This window comes from Rhinoraja longicauda, chromosome 2 (assembly GCF_053455715.1).
Source record: "Rhinoraja longicauda isolate Sanriku21f chromosome 2, sRhiLon1.1, whole genome shotgun sequence".
NCBI lineage: Eukaryota > Metazoa > Chordata > Chondrichthyes > Rajiformes > Arhynchobatidae > Rhinoraja > Rhinoraja longicauda.
The window spans coordinates 61,377,658-61,395,004 of NC_135954.1; the positions used below are offsets into that span (position 1 = coordinate 61,377,658).

At 45.1% G+C, this 17,347-nt stretch overlaps 1 protein-coding gene across 4 annotated transcripts in view; it reads right to left on the reverse strand.

Moving 5' to 3' along the window:
• Positions 1–2,398: 2,398 nt before the first annotated feature.
• The window catches only part of LOC144604995 (uncharacterized), a 33,198-nt gene continuing 18,249 nt past the window's right edge, over positions 2,399–17,347 (reverse strand). For all 4 annotated transcript variants that reach the window (XM_078419995.1, XM_078420014.1, XM_078420024.1 and 1 more), the window contains exons 7-8: positions 16,933–17,202; positions 2,399–12,503 (exon numbers count right to left, since the gene is read on the reverse strand). In XM_078419995.1, the coding sequence (XP_078276121.1) occupies positions 12,438–12,503; positions 16,933–17,202 (336 nt within the window). In that variant the 3' untranslated portion in view covers positions 2,399–12,437. The remainder of the gene's footprint in view (positions 12,504–16,932; positions 17,203–17,347) is intronic.

Sequence of the window (17,347 nt, forward strand, 5' to 3'; positions counted from 1 at the left end):
TTCAAGTGTTGCAGACGATATTTAAATTGGCTCCAAATTAAAGGAGTGATATCCTTTCCAGACTATTTTGTTTGTAGCAAGATGATTATAGTTTTAAATCAGTGATAGAGAATTCTGTCCAGCGGTTCCACTGTGAAAGATGTTGGCATGGACAGGACAAGTGGATAGCTGAATGCCTGTGAGCTGAACAAGATCCTAATTGAGTCATATTTTATTTATGTACACCAAGCTCTGATCATAGAACTACTTTACTAAATAATTGAAAAACTTGTTTATTGCAGAAGTAATCTGAAGCAACAGACTGTCCCAGTGTAATGAAAACAAAGCACAAAGCCAAGTCACAATAATAAGCTAAATTCATATTTTCCTGATAGCTGCTCAATGCAAATGACTGATTTTACTAATTTGTTCTTGTATAAGGAAGTCTTTCCTGCATAAGGAAGTCTTTCCTGCAGAGTACTTTTATAAAATTGTCATGGTGGCTTAAAGTGTGTAAAGTTGAATTAAATCAATACTCACAATTTTCCTGACCAGTACACCAAACAGAGTGTAAGCAAAATTGTACTCAATGTCCTGATTATATTTTGATAAACACAAGGAATCAGGAAATCACATTTTCATAATTGTTCCTTTTACTTATTCCTTGGATATGGAGAAAGTTTTTGTTGTGGTATTTCTGCCTGCACTGTCACAGAGGTGTTTGTGAAAATATATGTTGATAATCTGATCATTCAAGTGAATAAATTGGTAAAACTCTCCTGAGCTTGGCAGAAATAATTATCAGGGTGTTTTGTTTGATTATAGAGCTCCAGTTAATTTTAATTCAATTCACCCTGGGGGTATGTGCATTCCATTGCACTTTTTATAGGGAAATGGGAGGAAAATATTATTGCTGCAAGCCTAAGATGACTATTCAGGTTCACACCTGCTTTCTTAGTCCCATTGCCAGCTGATTCATTCTGAATTTTTTTTCTCTCGTAATTTTGGTTCAGCAATTAGATCTTGCCAGAATACCACTCGATAAATACTCCTGCTAAGCATGGAACAGTTCAGTATCTTGACAAGATTTGATTTATTAGCCATCAAAAATGTTCAAACTATGTTTAATTGTTTAAAGGATGGTAGTTCACACATGTTAGTTGATTACTGTCCCATACGATCCCAACCCTCCCTCCCCCCATTAATCGAACTTTCTCCATGCCGAGAACAAATAAAAAGAACATTTATGAAATTTTTATTTCCTATTTGTTGATGTTAATCAAAAATGTAATTAGTAAAATTTTAAGGATATTTTCTGACTGTATTTTTGTAAATTGTGTGTAAATTATACAATAATTCTTGTGTTTTCCATCCTCGGAACACATGGATGTAAAATGAAAGTTTTTACAAGTTTTACTCCAATGTTTTGAAACAGTGCATGTCACTTAAACCACAGTTCTCAAATATATTTTATCAATTGTAATTCAGATCTGCAATATTTGTATTGCAATCTTGGTTTATAACTTTCACAGAATGTAATAATATTTTTGGTTTAGATAAAAGGGTGCAGAAATGAGGTGGGCAGAGTGATTTTTAAAACTATCATTCTTACAGAGGTAAATACCAAGTTGAATTGAAAGACTAATGTCTATGTAAACCAGTATAAACTCCAATAGTGACAGATGCAGAAGCTGAAAGTCAGAAAACAATACACAAAATTCATTGTTTCAGTATCTGTACAACCACAGCGAGTTTGTCAAAATGTACCTCCTCATCTCGGCCTAATTGGCAACACAAGGAAGGGAAATTTAATGTATTGGCGCCATGATAGGGGTAGTGGGGAAATTATGACAATTTCACATCCACTGCCTCGCTTCCATATTCATTTTGCTGTTGGCTGAGGTTGAAGCTTGAAATCTGAATTAAAGATGTTTACTGGAAGAAGCCAAACTGCCTGCTGCTCAGATTTATGCTGCATATGTCGTAAATGTCATTTTAACTTTGAAATCATGCAAAGTAATATATTTTTAAAATGGTTAACAAGCAATGGAAAAAGATGAAATGCATCAGTTTAGGAAGAAATCAGATGACAAGCTCCACTTTAAAGTTTTAATACAAAACTGTGATGTGAATCAAAGTTGGTAAATTGTATTTTGATAAGAGTTATGATTAAGTAAAATGCCATGTGTCGTGAAAGCTAACCTTAAAATCCTAATGATAACCAATTTCTGCTCCATTCTGCTACACTTTGGAACAGTTTAATCATTGGGTTTATTCAGATTGCAATAAATATGTAATTTATAATAAACATCAATGCAAGTAGTTTCCATTATTGAAGTAACAAATTTATTTTTAAAAATTCTTATGTTCGTGGCACATTACAAATATAAACAGTAACATTTAGTAAATATGGCTGAAACGTAAAGAGTTAATCCAGGTATTTTACATCATCCATGAATATTTGAAATAATAACATCTTAAGTTACTATACAAAATAAAAATTCATCAAAATAAGACAACAGACTCAATATAAATGCTAGATGGGGAGACATCGATCAAACAGACTTTAAATGACCTAGGAAATGGAAATATTTTTTTAATTTAAAAATGTTTTAGGACCCTATTATTACCATTTAATTTTCCTTTTAGCAATGATATTGCAATGTCTATACTGTTATACACAGTCATGATTTTTTTCTGCACATGTTAGTAACAGGTGTTTGATGATAGCAATAGATTTGATAAATCTTGGACAGATTCTAGGTTGCAAATTGATTTTCAGAATTTTTTTGAAACAGCTGTTATTTACAAAGACACAAGATTAGTATTACCTGAATGGTGACCGATTAGGAGAAGGGGAGATGCAACGTGACCTGGGTGTCATGGTGCACCAGTCAATGAAAGCAAGCGTGCAGGTGCAGCAGGCAGTGAAGAAAGCGAATGGTATGTTGGCATTCATAGTAAGAGGATTTGAGTTTAGGAGCAGGGAGGTTCTACTGCAGTTATACAGGGCATTGGTGAGACCGCACCTGGAGTATTGTGTGCAGTTTTGGTCTCCTAATCTGAGGAAAGACGTTCTTGCCTTAGAGGGAGTACAGAGAAGGTTCACCAGATTGATCCCTGGGATGGCGGGACTTTCATATGAAGAAAGACTGGATAGACTAGGCTTGTACTCGCTGGAATTTAGAAGACTGAGGGGGGATCTTATAGAAACATATAAAATTCTTAAGGGGTTGGAGAGGCTAGATGCGGGAAGATTGTTCCCGATGTTGGGGGAGTCCAGAACCAGGCGTCACAGCTTAAGGATAAGGGGGAAGTCTTTTGGGACCGAGATGAGAAAACATTTCTTCACACAGAGAGTGGTGAGTCTGTGGAATTCTCTGCCACAGGAGGTAGTTGAGGCCAGTTCATTGGCTATATTTAAGAGGGAGTTAGATGTGGCCCTTGTGGCTAAAGGGATCAGGGGGTATGGAGAGAAGGCAGGTACAGGTTACTGAGCTGGATGATCAGCCATGGTCATATTGAATGGCGGTGCAGGCTCGAAGGGCCGAATGGCCTACTCCTGCACCTATTTTCTATGTTTCTATGTTTCTATACTGCAGCTGCTGGAATCTTGAGCAAAAACCAAACCATTGGAGATATACAGATCAGGCAGCATCTGTTGAGAGAAATTGACAGCTGACTTTTTGGGTCGTGTTCCATCTTCAGTCAGAAACTGTTACAGTTTTTCATACTATTGTTTTAGGAATTTGCTGCCTGATACGCTGTAAAAATCTCACTGATTCCAATTTTTTCTCTTGTTATCTTATCCTCATTCAGAATGTGCTGGCTCATATTAGTGTGGAAAGAAGCTGACCATTGACCTTCCGGAATCAGTTTGCTGATGGAGCGACTGTCATTCTGAACAAAATGTTCCAAGTTACTCCTCCAGCCTGTGTTTCTGGCTGATGTCAGCCATTTTGGTAGTAGATTTAAAGGAGAGATTAGTTGGTGGATACGTACTGTTGCCTCATTACTTATTAAAGATTAAATTGAATCTTTTGACAAAAGAACCAACAAATGTTTAATGGAGAAGAAATGTCCCTATGTTATTTTACAGTTGAGTTAATCAGTTACAGCAACAGATTTTTAGGGTACGAAGAATGTTATTGAATTGTGAGATTGAAAAGAAAGGATATGAAAGGATCTAAACTTGATGAACAATTTAAAATGAAAGTTTGGGGATATTAGGAGCATTTGTGGGCCCATAACAGCATGGGCGACAGGTGACCAGAACATAATGCCAGTTCTAAAATAAAAGCAAATTGCATGATAAGTATGTGAATCAGTACAATTTAAATTGGATTTGTTATCTTACCCCAAGCTGTGTGTAATCAACCAAGAAAGAGTGGTTTGTGTGAACGTGTGTTTACAGAGAATGAGAGCATGGTGTGGAAAGAGTTGCAATAGCTCATCTGGAACTGATGCACCATAGGTAAGAATTTTAGTAGAGGTTTGGATACAGATCAATGAGGCAACGGATCTTTTGTAAAGTTTAAGTCAATTGATTGTAAAACCAAAAAGAAATTGAGCAATCCCAATGTAGAAAATCTAATAAAGTACTGTAACCACATCTATTAAGACTATGGAAATACCATTAGTCTCATGCACATGATAAATCTATAGTAGTCTGCTACTATTCATCTGTTTATATTTCAATATTTCAAACTTCTGTTTAATATTACATATTTAGATGTAATTTGGCTGTACTTGGACATAAATAAATATGGCGTGCTGTTGTCAGGTGGATGTGCACTCCCACTTATCAAACATACTCTGCTTGCCTTAGAGAGCCAACATCACGATGAAGGCAGCTCCAAGGTGCAACAGATACTGACCAAAAAAAGGTTTTTACATCAGCTGTCATCTCTATACGAGAACTCTCGTTTGTTCGCTTGTTCCTGAACTACAGCCAAAACGGTACATGGTAGCGCAACAATTTTAGGCCCACCTTGCTCACCATTGTCCTGTGGTCCTATGGAAGAAGTTTCATTGGAATCGGTGTTATATTTTTAAAGTTATTCACATTTTAATGTTTTACAAACTGCGCATGTGCAGTTGAGGCTCCGTTGATCTGGTACTTACGTAAGATGGCCGCCGTGTGCAGAACAAATGCGTCCGCGCCTGCGCAGTTGGGGTCCATTGAGCAAGGCTTGGCCGCCTGTCTCTTGGGGGCGGGAGAGCCAGGCCTGGTGCCGGAGGAAGCAGCCGGAGCCATGGCGTGACCTGGTAACCGCGTGGGCCAAGGGGAAATGCGGCAGCGGCAGTGAGGCCGAGGCCTGGCATTGGGCCTGCCCTCGGCTCTCCCGTCCCCCTTCCTCTCCCCGGCCGGCTCAGTGCTTTCCCCATGCCGCCCAGAGTCCAGTGGCTCAGCAACAGTGGGAGAGCCACCACCGTCTACCACTGAACATCCCCGCACCGGGACAGGACTCTCCCCTCCCCACCAATGCTGGCCGCCCGGGCCGGGAGGCTCCCATGAGGGAGGGGGGGAGGGATTGGGGAGAGGGTGCTGCATCAATGCAGGAGAGGCAACCCTAGGGGAGGGGGGGGGAGAGATGGGGAGGGAGGGGGTGAGGGAGAGGAGAAGAAGGGAGAGAGGGGAGTGGTGCGGAGAGGGGAAGGAGAGGGTGCTGCACCATTGCAGGAGTGGTTTGGGCCCAATGAGTCCACTTCATGTAGTGAGATACTAAAACCAAGGTTGTAGGGACATACGGATTAGCGGGGGGGTCTCGAACCCTCGGTTGGGCTAACGAGTCACGGGATGCGGGAGCGCGAGTAATAGTTGTGTCTGGCGCCCAGCTGGAGAGATGAGATTAGATTGTATTGGCTAGTTAAGTAGTATGTGTCCAAAGTAAGCAGTTGCAGTTTGTTACGGTTACCTACGAATAAAGACCTTTGAACAATAACGCTCGTTTTGGACTCACTACATTGGTGACCTGAACGCGAAGAACACGCAGAATGTCGCAAGTGGGAGCGAGTGCGGGCGAGGTGCACCTACCGCCGTTCTGGGCCCATCAGCCGCACCTGTGGTTTGTACAGGCGGAGTCGCAGTTCCATATTAAAAAGGTGGATAGCGAACTGGAGAAGTTCCACCACCTCGTGAGCTGTCTGCAGGCGGAGGTGGCGGTGAGGGTCAGTCAATATCTGACCAGTCCACCCCAAACGGAGCAGTATGTGGGGCTCAAGAGGCTCCTACTGAAGAAATTCGGCTAGAGCCAGAACCAGCGGGCTCTGAGGCTGCTCCATCTACCAGCGCTGGGGCAGCGGCTGCTGTCTGAGTTGATGACGGAAATGCTGACCTTGGTGGGCGACCATCAGCCGTGCATGATGTTCGAGGCGGCATTTCGAGAGAAGCTACCCCAGGACGTCAGGCTGGTGTTGGCCGACGTCTCGTTTGACGACCCGGAAACGTTCGCCGAGAAAGCCGACGTGCTCGTCAGGGAGCGACACACCCGGGACGACTCGGTCAATCGTGTCTCGAGGCCCAGCGGCAGTCGGGGGAGCGGCCGGGAGCGACGGCTCGGCCGCTATTTCGCAGTCTGCCAGGCAAGAGTGGGCTGCAGAACATGTTTATTGGTCGCGGGCACAACCAGCACGGCAGAATAAAAGCGGCTGGTGTTTCTTCCATCGGCGGTGGGGCAGTGATGCCCGAAGTTGCAGAGCCCCGTGTACGTTTCCGGGAAATGCCTGGGCCGATCGAACGTAGAGGCAGTTTCGATTGGCCGTAATTGCCGCCTCTACGTGACGGACCAAGAGACCGGGATCGTGTTTCTGGTGGATACGGGAGCGGTTGTGAGTATTGTGCCTCCCTACGGCTGTGAAGTTCAAGCGGGGGGGAAGGGGCCGCCCCTTATTGCAGTGAACGGTAGCGCCATCCGCACTTACGGTAAGAGGGCTATGTCCCTGTCCTTTGGGTCTAGGACCTACCATTGGAATTTCATCATGGCGGATGTGGGTCAGGCCATTTTGGGTGCAGACTTCCTATGGGCGTTTTCGTTGGTCGTAGACGTCCACGGTATCGGCCTGCAGCCCTCGGCCGACGTACGGCCCCGAAGTACGGGGCCTGCGGCCCCTCCAAGCACCGCCCCACCCAGTTCAGCGATCCAGGCCATCACGGCCCCCGGTCAGTTCGATGCGGTCCTAGCGGAGTTCCCGCAGCTCCTCGTTCAGCGGTTCGATGCACCTTCCGAGAAGCATGGGGTGGTGCATTTCATTCCGACCGAGGGCCCGCCGGTTTTTGCCCGGGCACGGCGCCTCCCACCCGAAAAGCTGGCCATGGCTCGAGAGGAGTTCTTGAGCTTGGAGAGGCTGGGAATTGTGCGGCCTTCAAGTAGTCCGTGGGCCTCACCCTTGCACATGGTTTCCAAAGCATCTGGGGGGTGGAGACCATGTGGGGATTTCCGACGACTTAACGCGGCAACACGGCCGGACCGCTACCCGATTCCGCACATACAGGACTTCTCAGCTAGCCTGGAGGGGGCTACAATTTTTTCGAAGATCGATCTGGTGCAGGGGTATCATCAGATCCCGGTCCATCCGCCGGACATCCCAAAGACGGCTACCATTACTCCGTTCGGATTGTTTGAGTGGTTGCGCATGCCTTTCGGCCTTAAAAACGCAGCTCAGGCATTTCAGCGTCTCATGGACCGTGTGGGTCGAGGTTTGCCGTTCGTGTTTATTTATCTCGATGACATTTTGATTGCCAGCCGTTCGGTCCAGGAGCACTTAGTCCACCTCCGCACTATATTCCAGAGGCTGCAGGACCACGGCCTGGTTCTGCACCCGGACAAATGCCAATTCGGCCTGTCGGTGGTAGATTTTTTGGGTCACCGGGTTACATCGGCCGGAGCCACCCCTTTGCCAGCTAAGGTGGAGGCGGTCCGCTCTTTTCCACGTCCTACTACCATCAAGGGATTCCAGGAATTCGTAGACATGGTGAACTTTTATCACCGGTTCGTGCCTGCAGCAGCTCGGGGCATGCGCCCTCTTTTTCTATGCCTCGCGGGTAACCCCGCAGAGTTGGTATGGTCCGCATCTGCAGAGACGGCTTTTGTCGCGGTCAAACAGGCCCTCGCCAACGCCACCATGCTGGTGCACCCGCGCTCCTCCGCCCCCACGGCGCTGACGGTGGACGCCTCAGACGTGGCGGTGGGTGGGGTTTTGGAGCAGCAGGTCGAAGGTCAATGGCAGCCCCTGGCGTTTTTCAGCCGGCAGCTCTCGCGAGCCGAGCTCAAATATAGTGCCTTTGATAGGGAGCTCCTGGCCCTCTATTTAGCAGTCCGCCACTTCCGCTATTTTTTGGAAGGCCGTTCTTTCGTGGTCTACACGGATCACAAACCTCTGACATTCACTTTTGCTAAGGTCTCTGATCCGTGGTCAGCTCGCCAGCAGCGGCACCTCACCCTAATTTCGGAGTTTACCACCGATGTCCGTCATATTGCGGGTAGGCTTAATACTGTTGCTGATGTCCTGTCCCGGCCGGCCATTCCCTCCGTTGCCGTGGTAGGCGGACAGGTGGATTTCCAGGAGCTAGCGGAGGCTCAGCGCCTGGAAAAAATGGCCGAGGTGTACGCCTCCACAGCCTCGGGACTGCGTTTGGAGCAGGTGGCGTATGGCCCCACAGGTACCAAGTTGTGGTGTGACGTTTCCCTTTCACGCCCTTGCCCGGTGGTGCCTGCCGCCCTGCGGCGTAAGGTTTTTGAGGCCATTCACGGCCTGGCACATCCGTTCATCAGGGCGACTTCGGCCATGGTGGCCGCCCGGTTTGTCTGGCACGGCCTGCGGAAGCAGGTGGCGGCCTGGGCACGGGCCTGTATTCCGTGCCAAACTTCCAAAGTTCATCGCCATGTCCAGCCGCCATACCAGAGTTTCGAGGTTCCCCCAGTCCGTTTTTTCCACATCCACGTGGATTTGGTGGGTCCATTGCCTTATTCCAGGGGTTATACTCATCTCCTGACGGTGGTGGATCGGTTTACATGTTGGCCGGAGGCGCTCCTATTGTCGGACACCTCGGCGGCCTCCTGTGCACGGGCCCTGGCGTTGCATTCGGCGTACCGGCTATCATCACCACAGATCGGGGAGCCCAGTTCACCTTCTCCCTCTGGGCCGCGCTGGCACAGTTGTATGGGTCTCGCTTACAGCAGACCACCGCCTACCATCCCCAATCCAACGGGATGGTTGAGCGCTTCCATCGGCAGCTTAAGGCGTCCCTCTGTGCCCGACTGACCGGCCACGATTGGGCTGACCAGCTGCCTTGGGTCCTCCTCGGCATTCGTACGGCCCCAAAGGCCGAGCTAGGCACATCCTCGGCCGAGCTCGTCTACGGTTCGCCCCTGCGGGTACCAGGTGACATCCTCCCTTCCGTCCCCGCTTTGCCACCACCCGTTACGTCGGTGTTGGGTTCCCTCCGGGCATGGGTAGGTTCTCCGGCTCCAGTCCCGACATCCTGGCATGGAAGCGCGGCGGTCCACGTCCCGTCGGACTTGCGGGACTGTGATTTCGTGTTCCTGCGGAAAGATTCCCACCGCCCCCCTCTTCAGCCGGTTTATCAGGGCCCGTTTCAGGTACTGAAGAGAGGGGCTGTCACTTTTATCTTACTGGTGGGTAATCGCCAGGAACTCGTTTCCGTATCCCGGCTCAAGCCGGCCCATTTGGACCAGGACCTCCCTGTGTCGGTGGCCCAGCCGCCGCGCAGGGGCCGGCCTATGGCTGCCCCCCTGGTGCCGCCAGCGGCGCCTTGTTTGCCACCCCTCAGCCCCCCCGCCGCCTATGGTTGGGCCCGGGCCCCCGTTCCCGATCAAGCGCTCTCCATCGCCTCCGGCGGCGGCGACCTCCCCGCCTCCCATCACATTGGCGGTATCGGTTTCCCCCCTCCGTACGCGTTCCGGGAGGGAGGTCCGGGCACCCGTGAGGTACGGTTTCGAGGGTTCTGGGGGGGGGGGGGTCATGTAGGGACATACGGATTAGCGGGGGGGTCTCGAACCCTCGGTTGGGCTAACGAGTCACGGGATGCGGGAGCGCGAGGTATAGTTGTGTCTGGCGCCCAGCTGGAGAGATGAGATTAGATTGTATTGGCTAGTTAAGTAGTGTGTGTCCAAAGTAAGCAGTTGCAGTTTGTTACGGTTACCTACGAATAAAGACCTTTGAACAATAACGCTCGTTTTGGACTCACTACAAGGTGCTGTTTGTTGCATTCGATATGAAGCTAACAATTAATTGAAGAGCATGAAGCTTTTTGAACTAGTATTGATAATCTTAGTTTCAGCTTAGTTTGTTGCCTGCTAAACAGCCAGTTTCAGCCCGCATAGCTATACCATCTCTTGCATTGCTTTTCAGCTGTCTAGTATTTGCCAGTCTTTGCTGCTGCTTCTGATGATCTGACACTTTGTTGGTGCCTTTCTCTCCTTACTCCACTGTTCCATTGCCCTCTTGATTTCACTTCTATTGTTCATCACAAACTTGCTACCATCCAAAATGGTGGCCTCACTTTAATCACACCCCATTCTATTATCATCCTTATTCTCGTCGACTTTCCCCAGCTTCTGGTGAACCAACTCCCAATTCTTATTTCTTGTCTTTTAAATTGCATCAGCGGGTCCTCCACTCCTATACTTTCTCCCAGGCACACTTCTACTCTAATTCCAGCCTTCTCAGCATCCTATGAATGTATTGCTCCTAGCTTGTCTTTCATTACCAGGAGATTAAACTATGAATTAACTACCCAAAGACCTGTTTACTTCTCTAAACTTTCTTCTTTAAGGCACTGTTTCAAGATACCATCTCTTCTGACAAAATATTTGATAATTGCCCCCAAAGTCTCCTTATGTGAATGCCCATCTTTTAAACAATATTTCTGTGACACTGGCTTTTTACTGTTATGGAAGTTGGCTTTTGTTGTTCATATTTTAAGTAATGTTATTTCTGCAAACAAATGATAGAAACAGAAAATCAGTGCACGAGTAGGCCATTCAGCCCTTCGAGACAGCACCGCCATTCAATGTGTTCATGGCTGATCATCCTAAATCAGTACCCTGTTCCTTCTTTCTCCCCATATCCCTTGATTCCGTTAGCAGAGAATTCCACAGATTCACAAGTCTGGGTGAAAAAGTTTTTCCTCACCACAGTCCTAAATGACCTACCCCTTATTCTTAAACTGTGACCCCTGGTTCTGGACTCCCCCAACATCAGAAACATTTTCCTGCATCGAGCCTGTCCAATCCCTTAAGACATTTTTATTTCTGTAAGATCCCCTCTCGTCCTTCCAAATTTCAGTGATTATAAGCCCAGTTGATCCATTCTTTTATTTCACTCCTTAATTGAATGTTATGTGCAGAATAGCTCACTTTAATTCAACTCCTTTTCCTCATAGCTTGCACTTTCTAGATGCATGCTCTTTGTTTTTTAAAAAATCACTTTTTGTATCAGTTTAATACTTTATTTTCTATCCATTGTCATTCATTTGAAATGAACAGAATTTATAGAAAAGGCAAAGTGCTGGAATAACTCAGCTGGTCAGGCACCATCTCTGGAGAATGTGGATGGGTGATGTTTTGAGATGGGACCCTTCTTCAGACTGATTGTGTGGCGAGGTGAGGGGGAAGAATGCTGGAATAGAGGGGCATGACAAAGCCTGGTGACTGATATGGATACAGATACGTTTTTTTTTTGATAGGCAGATGGTTGGACAAATGCCAGAGATGAAAAGACAAAGCTGTGAGATAAGGGTAGAAGTGTATATTGTGAAGCCAAAAGAACGTATGTATGTGGGCGGGGAGAAGTAGGTGCAAGTCCAGGTGGGGCACAGGGTAGGTTTTTTGTAGGTTAGTTACCTAACATTGAAAAATTCAATGTTCATATGGTTGGGTTGAAAGCTACCCAAGCAGAATATGAGGCACTGTTCCTCCTATTTGTGTGCGGCCTCACTCTTGCAAGAGGCCCCACTTGGACTTGTACCTATTTCTTGGGTCCTCACCCAAAACATCACCAACCCACGTTCTTCATAAATGCTGCCTGACCCGCTGAGTTACTCCAGCACTTTGTCTTTGTTTGTTAACCAGCATCTGCAGTTCTCTTTTTCCTAGAATTTACGCACTCCTTTTGGACTACCATGGGTAATTTTTCTAATTGTTTACAAACTTTTTCAGTCTTGCCGAATTTGGATGTCATTCATGTATAATGTTCATACAATTCATATAATGTATGTTGTCTGTCTGCAATGCTGCTGTAAACAAGATTTTCATTATACCTACACATCACCATCATCGCATATGACAATAAACTCAAAGTGACTCGACTTGAATCCAGCAGTTGTAAGAATGTCAGCTGTCCTTTGTAAGCTGTTACATTGTAAGCTGTTACAATTTGATTTTATTCAGTGGATACATGTCAATATTCATTACTTGAGAATGCCAGGGATCCAGTTACTCCAGAACAAAGCTGTCAGTCATTGCAATTTCCAAAGTGTAACACAGGAGCGCTCTCTCAGTCTGAAATAAAAGAGACAAATCCAAATAAACGAGAGATGACATCATTGCACCACTCCGTGAAGCAGTAATACTTAATTAGTAATGTGCTGTTACTTGGGTAACTATTCTTCAATGTTTTCTCTATTTTTGACAATACTGTACATTTACGCAGACTTTTTTTGAGAATGTCTTATTCACTGCAGTAAGACAACACGGCAGGACAGATCTGATCAACGACTACACCAAAATTGCTACATTAACAACAATGAGATTCCACATGTAATTTATGAAAAATAAAAAATCTTGGGGGAGCCAAGGAATCTCAAAAAAATGTTTTTAGAAAAAAACAAGATCAGCCACATTGTCTCCCTGTTTATCCATATCAGTTACATCACTAATGTAAAGCAAACGTGCTTTGTGATTTACTTCATCCAATAGCACTGCAAATGAAAGAATATCTAGTTCCATAAACTTTTTAAACAAAGTATAAACGGGCTGATTTGTTTTCCACTGGACTGTGAACAGGAATTGGTGATAAGGGAAATCAAAAGGCCATTGTCTAACTGATTGATAGACCAGGGGCCTCCAAACTTTTCAGCATGAGGGCCACATTATATATTTGGCACATTTTTGCGGGCCGTAGGAAAAAAAAAGAAGTGTGAGTTTTATAAATTTAATTAACTCAAAAAAGTTCAGACCAGGTTACATTCGATTGGATTAGGAAAGGTTAAACTAGGTTAGGTTAGATTAGCTTAGTTTACATCAGGTTTATATGGCAACAAATAAATAATATTCAATTTTTTTTAAACTTGAAATATTGGAATATATATATATATATATATACATACTGTAGGTATACAATTATTTATAAAACAGAAAAAATATAGTGACCACCACTGGGGGAAATAGAGAGGAGAGGGAGGGGTAGAGAATGGGGGTGAGGAAAGGGAGGGGTAGAGAGAGTGGGGGTGGGGAGAGTCGGGGTCGAGAGAGCAGCGGGAGCGTAGGGAGGGGGAGGGTGTCAGCGGGTCCAGTGAGGGAGCGTCTCCACTTGTGGGGGCTGCTCCCCCCCCTCTCCCCTCTCTCTCTCTCCCAGAGCCAGGGAGATCTGCGCCGCTGCTCTTCCCCGGCCCCATCTCCCTCTAACGCAGCGAAATAAGAACAAACACAAGTGTAGTTGTTGTTCAGAAGCCCCGCATCCCCGGGGTGAGGGGCGGCGGCGAGAAGGGAAGTTTCACTTGTGTTTGTTCTTATTTTGCTGCGTTCGATGGAGACGGGTCGGGGAAGAGAGTGGAGGAGCGGCACAGATCTCTCTGGCTCTGGGAGAGAGAAGGAGGGAGAGCGGGAGGGAGCAGCCCCCGCTGACACTCTTCCCCCACCCCACGCTCCCGCTCTCACCTGCTGCTCCCTCTACCCCGACTCTCTCCCCCCCCTCTCTCTTCCCAGGTTGAGCGGCGGCGAGGAGGGAAGTTTTGATGGGTCGCTGCAATCTCTCGCCTTGTCCCGGCTCTGGGTCAGTGGCGATCCAGCGAACCTTCGCCGGCAGCTTCTGCCTCCAGTCCCCACTGTCTAAGAGCTTGCTGCGGGCCGGATAAAATCTCGTGGCGGGCCGGATGTGGTCCGTGGGCCATAGTTTTGAGATCCCCGAGATATACTAAAGGAGAAGGCCATTTAGCCTGTGGGGTACTTGCTTCCTCTCAGCTGAGCAGTATCAATTTTCCCCATCCATTCCTGTAACCCTGCAATTTATTCTCACTCCCCAACACCCATCAACTTCCCCCTTCAAATCTATTAGGACTTACCCACACTAAGCTTACGGTAACCAATTGATCAATCATCTTTTAATTTCACGAAATTAGTCTGACTTGGAGAAGCGTATAACATATGCAAACACTCAAAAGCTCTAAAGGTCAATCCAGTTTGTACCAATCAAGATATTTTTTAAAAAAATTAGGGTTTGTAAGATTAGAAAATCATATAATCGCCAGGACGAATCAAATTAAAGTTACTTTCATGCACCGTTGTAAATCTAACCAGGGAATAGTTTATTTTAGACCTGGTTATGTTAAAGGACATGGGATTAAATACTAATTTCATAATATGGATCAACTAAGAAAGAATAATCTTGATTTGATATAATATCTCATGGTATGAAACAAGTGTTAAATTTAAATGGATCTTCATCCATAACTAAAGACATTATGGATGTGATGAGGATGAAAGAAACCCCTAAAAGTCAAATTAGAAGATGTTATATAAAAGGTTACTAATGAAATGGATGCCAACCTCTGAAACGGTGTCTGAAAATCATCCTTTTAAGTACGAAAAGAACAGATGGTTTATGCTGAGAGAAATATGTAAACACAATTTACTCTTCCGCTTCCTGTTCTTTGATATCTTACTTAGGTCTGCATTTATTATTTTACTGAACCTAAAGTTACTGGGAAATTCCAGCACTTACACATCAAACTACAGATATTTTTGTGGGTATTATGTCTGGGTATTTTGTGGGTAATATATACAGATATTATGTCTGCCATTATGCTCAGTATATCTATGCCAGCACGAAATAGCCAAATTTGTTAGCTGCTCTTCACTTTAAAAAAATGGATCTGATATTGGATTCCTAGAGCCCAGCAGCACGATAAATTGTAAGCAATCTCCCAGCAGTTGAACCTGTGCCAGGTAGGACTTGGCATAAGTGCAGCATTCCATTCATACCTATGGAGAGCTCACCTTCAATTGAGCGTATGGTGTGTTTTGCAGTTTAAAACTTTAATTTTATTAACTGTTTCATATTTTTTAAATTAATGTTTTTTTAAAATTTTCATTTCTTCCTCTCCCCCCCCCCCCCCCCCCCCCCCCCCCCCAAGCTGTATAAGGACCAAGGCTTGTGCTAGCCTGCCCTCAAGATATTGTGCAAGCTACAATATCAAAATTGCTTCTGGCAACAATTTTATGCTGATGGTTCTGTAAAAGGGTTGGGTGTCAGAAGAATGTCTCTACTTTCCCACAGGTCAGTATCAGGCAATGGTAGACTTGCCACAAGCCTCTTTCCAGCTCTTATTTTCCTCTCATCTTCTTTTAGAGTGTACATGTTAAATCTTAACATGCAATATTCTTCACTAAAAGTTTTCTACATTTTTTCAACTTCTCTCATATGGTCCTATTTTTGGTCTTCACAAAAATAGAGTTGATCCAATTCCCTGAAAGTGGCATCACAGGTAGATATGGGGGGGGGGGGGGGGGGCAGAACGCACGTGGAGTATTATGTTCACTTTTTGTCTCACTGCTGTGTGAAAGATGGTATTCAGTTGGAAGGAGACGTACAAGGATGGTGCCAGGACTTGAGGGGATGAGCTACAGGAAGAGGTTGGACAGGCCTTGGCGTGCAGGTGGCTGAGGGGGGATCTTATTGATATATATGTAATCAAGAAGACAATGCATAGGGCGAATGTATACTTTTTGTTTGCCCGGGGTAGGGGAATCACAAACTAGAGGGTATAGGTTTGAGATGAGAGGGGAAAGATTAAATAGGAATCTGAGGGACAACCTTTTCCACGCAGAGGGTAGTGAGTATCCCATATTTTTCTATTCAATCCTGTCTGCTAAGTTTGGACATAGTTGGCAAAATAATTGAGACCGGTGCTGAATTTGGATTGAGGGTGGGGGTGGGAAGGGGAAGTAGAAATGTTTGAGAAAAATGGTTTGCCAAGTTCAATGGGATGGGGGAACAAAAAGAATAATGGAAGCCATTGGAAAGACAAGAGGAGGCTAGGAAAGGGAGAACATCTCAAACCTATCAGCTTCCCAAGCAACTTCTCGTTGGTAATAGTGACTGTACTCACTTCTGCTTCCTGACTCTTTGAATTTATGGCATGTTACTGGTGTCCTTCACTGACGCAAAAAATGTATACAATTCCTCTGCCGTTTCTTTGTTCCCCATTACTATTTCTCAGGCATCATTTTCTGCAGTCCAATGTCCACTCGACTCTTTTTTACTCTTTATATATCTGAAAAAATTATGGTATCCTCTTATATTGTTGGTGAGTTTACCTGCATATTTCTTCTTTTCTCACCTTATTGGCTTCTGTTGGTTTTTAAAAGCTCCCCAATCCTCTAGCTCCCTGTTAATCTTTGCCACATCATATGCCTTTAGGCTGACTTTGACTTCCTTTGTTAGCCACGGTCGTCTCATTCTCCCCCGGTATCTTTCTTCCTCATTGGGGTAAAAAGTCCCTGCTTCACCCGAATTACTCCCAAAACTCCTGCTATTGCTGCTTCATGATTATTCCTGCTAGGGACCCCTTCCAATCAACTTTAGCCAGCTCCTCTTTCATGCCGCTTTATTCAACAGCAATACCGCTACATCTGATTTCAGCTTCTTCTTTTCAAACTGAAGGTTGAATTCTATCATATCACATCAAAATGGATGAGTATCATTGCTTACCTCTTCAAAACATCTGGTGTGGCCAATCAAATTTAGATGGTTTATCATTAGATAATATGGGTAAAGTGAGGTGTTCCTTGCAAACAAATGTTTACAAAATTCAGGAACAGTTCTTCCATTTTCCATGGTATTGTGAAGATGAATAGCCTTGTATAGCATTAGAAACTTTATGCCTTCATACACTTTTTGCTCAGTCACTTGATCCTCAACCAGTTTCTTGCATTCGTTTGCTCTTCCAGTCTCACTTTGTATGGAAGATATTAATGTCCACTGTAAAAATAAATTGTATATTTGTTTCTATATTTTGGTTATGAAATAGTTGTAAATAGGTTTAATTTTTTTTGGAATAAACTTCAGATTATTCAGTATTCTAATTGTCTTTCAAAAATAAAAAACATTCAATTTTCAAGAAATG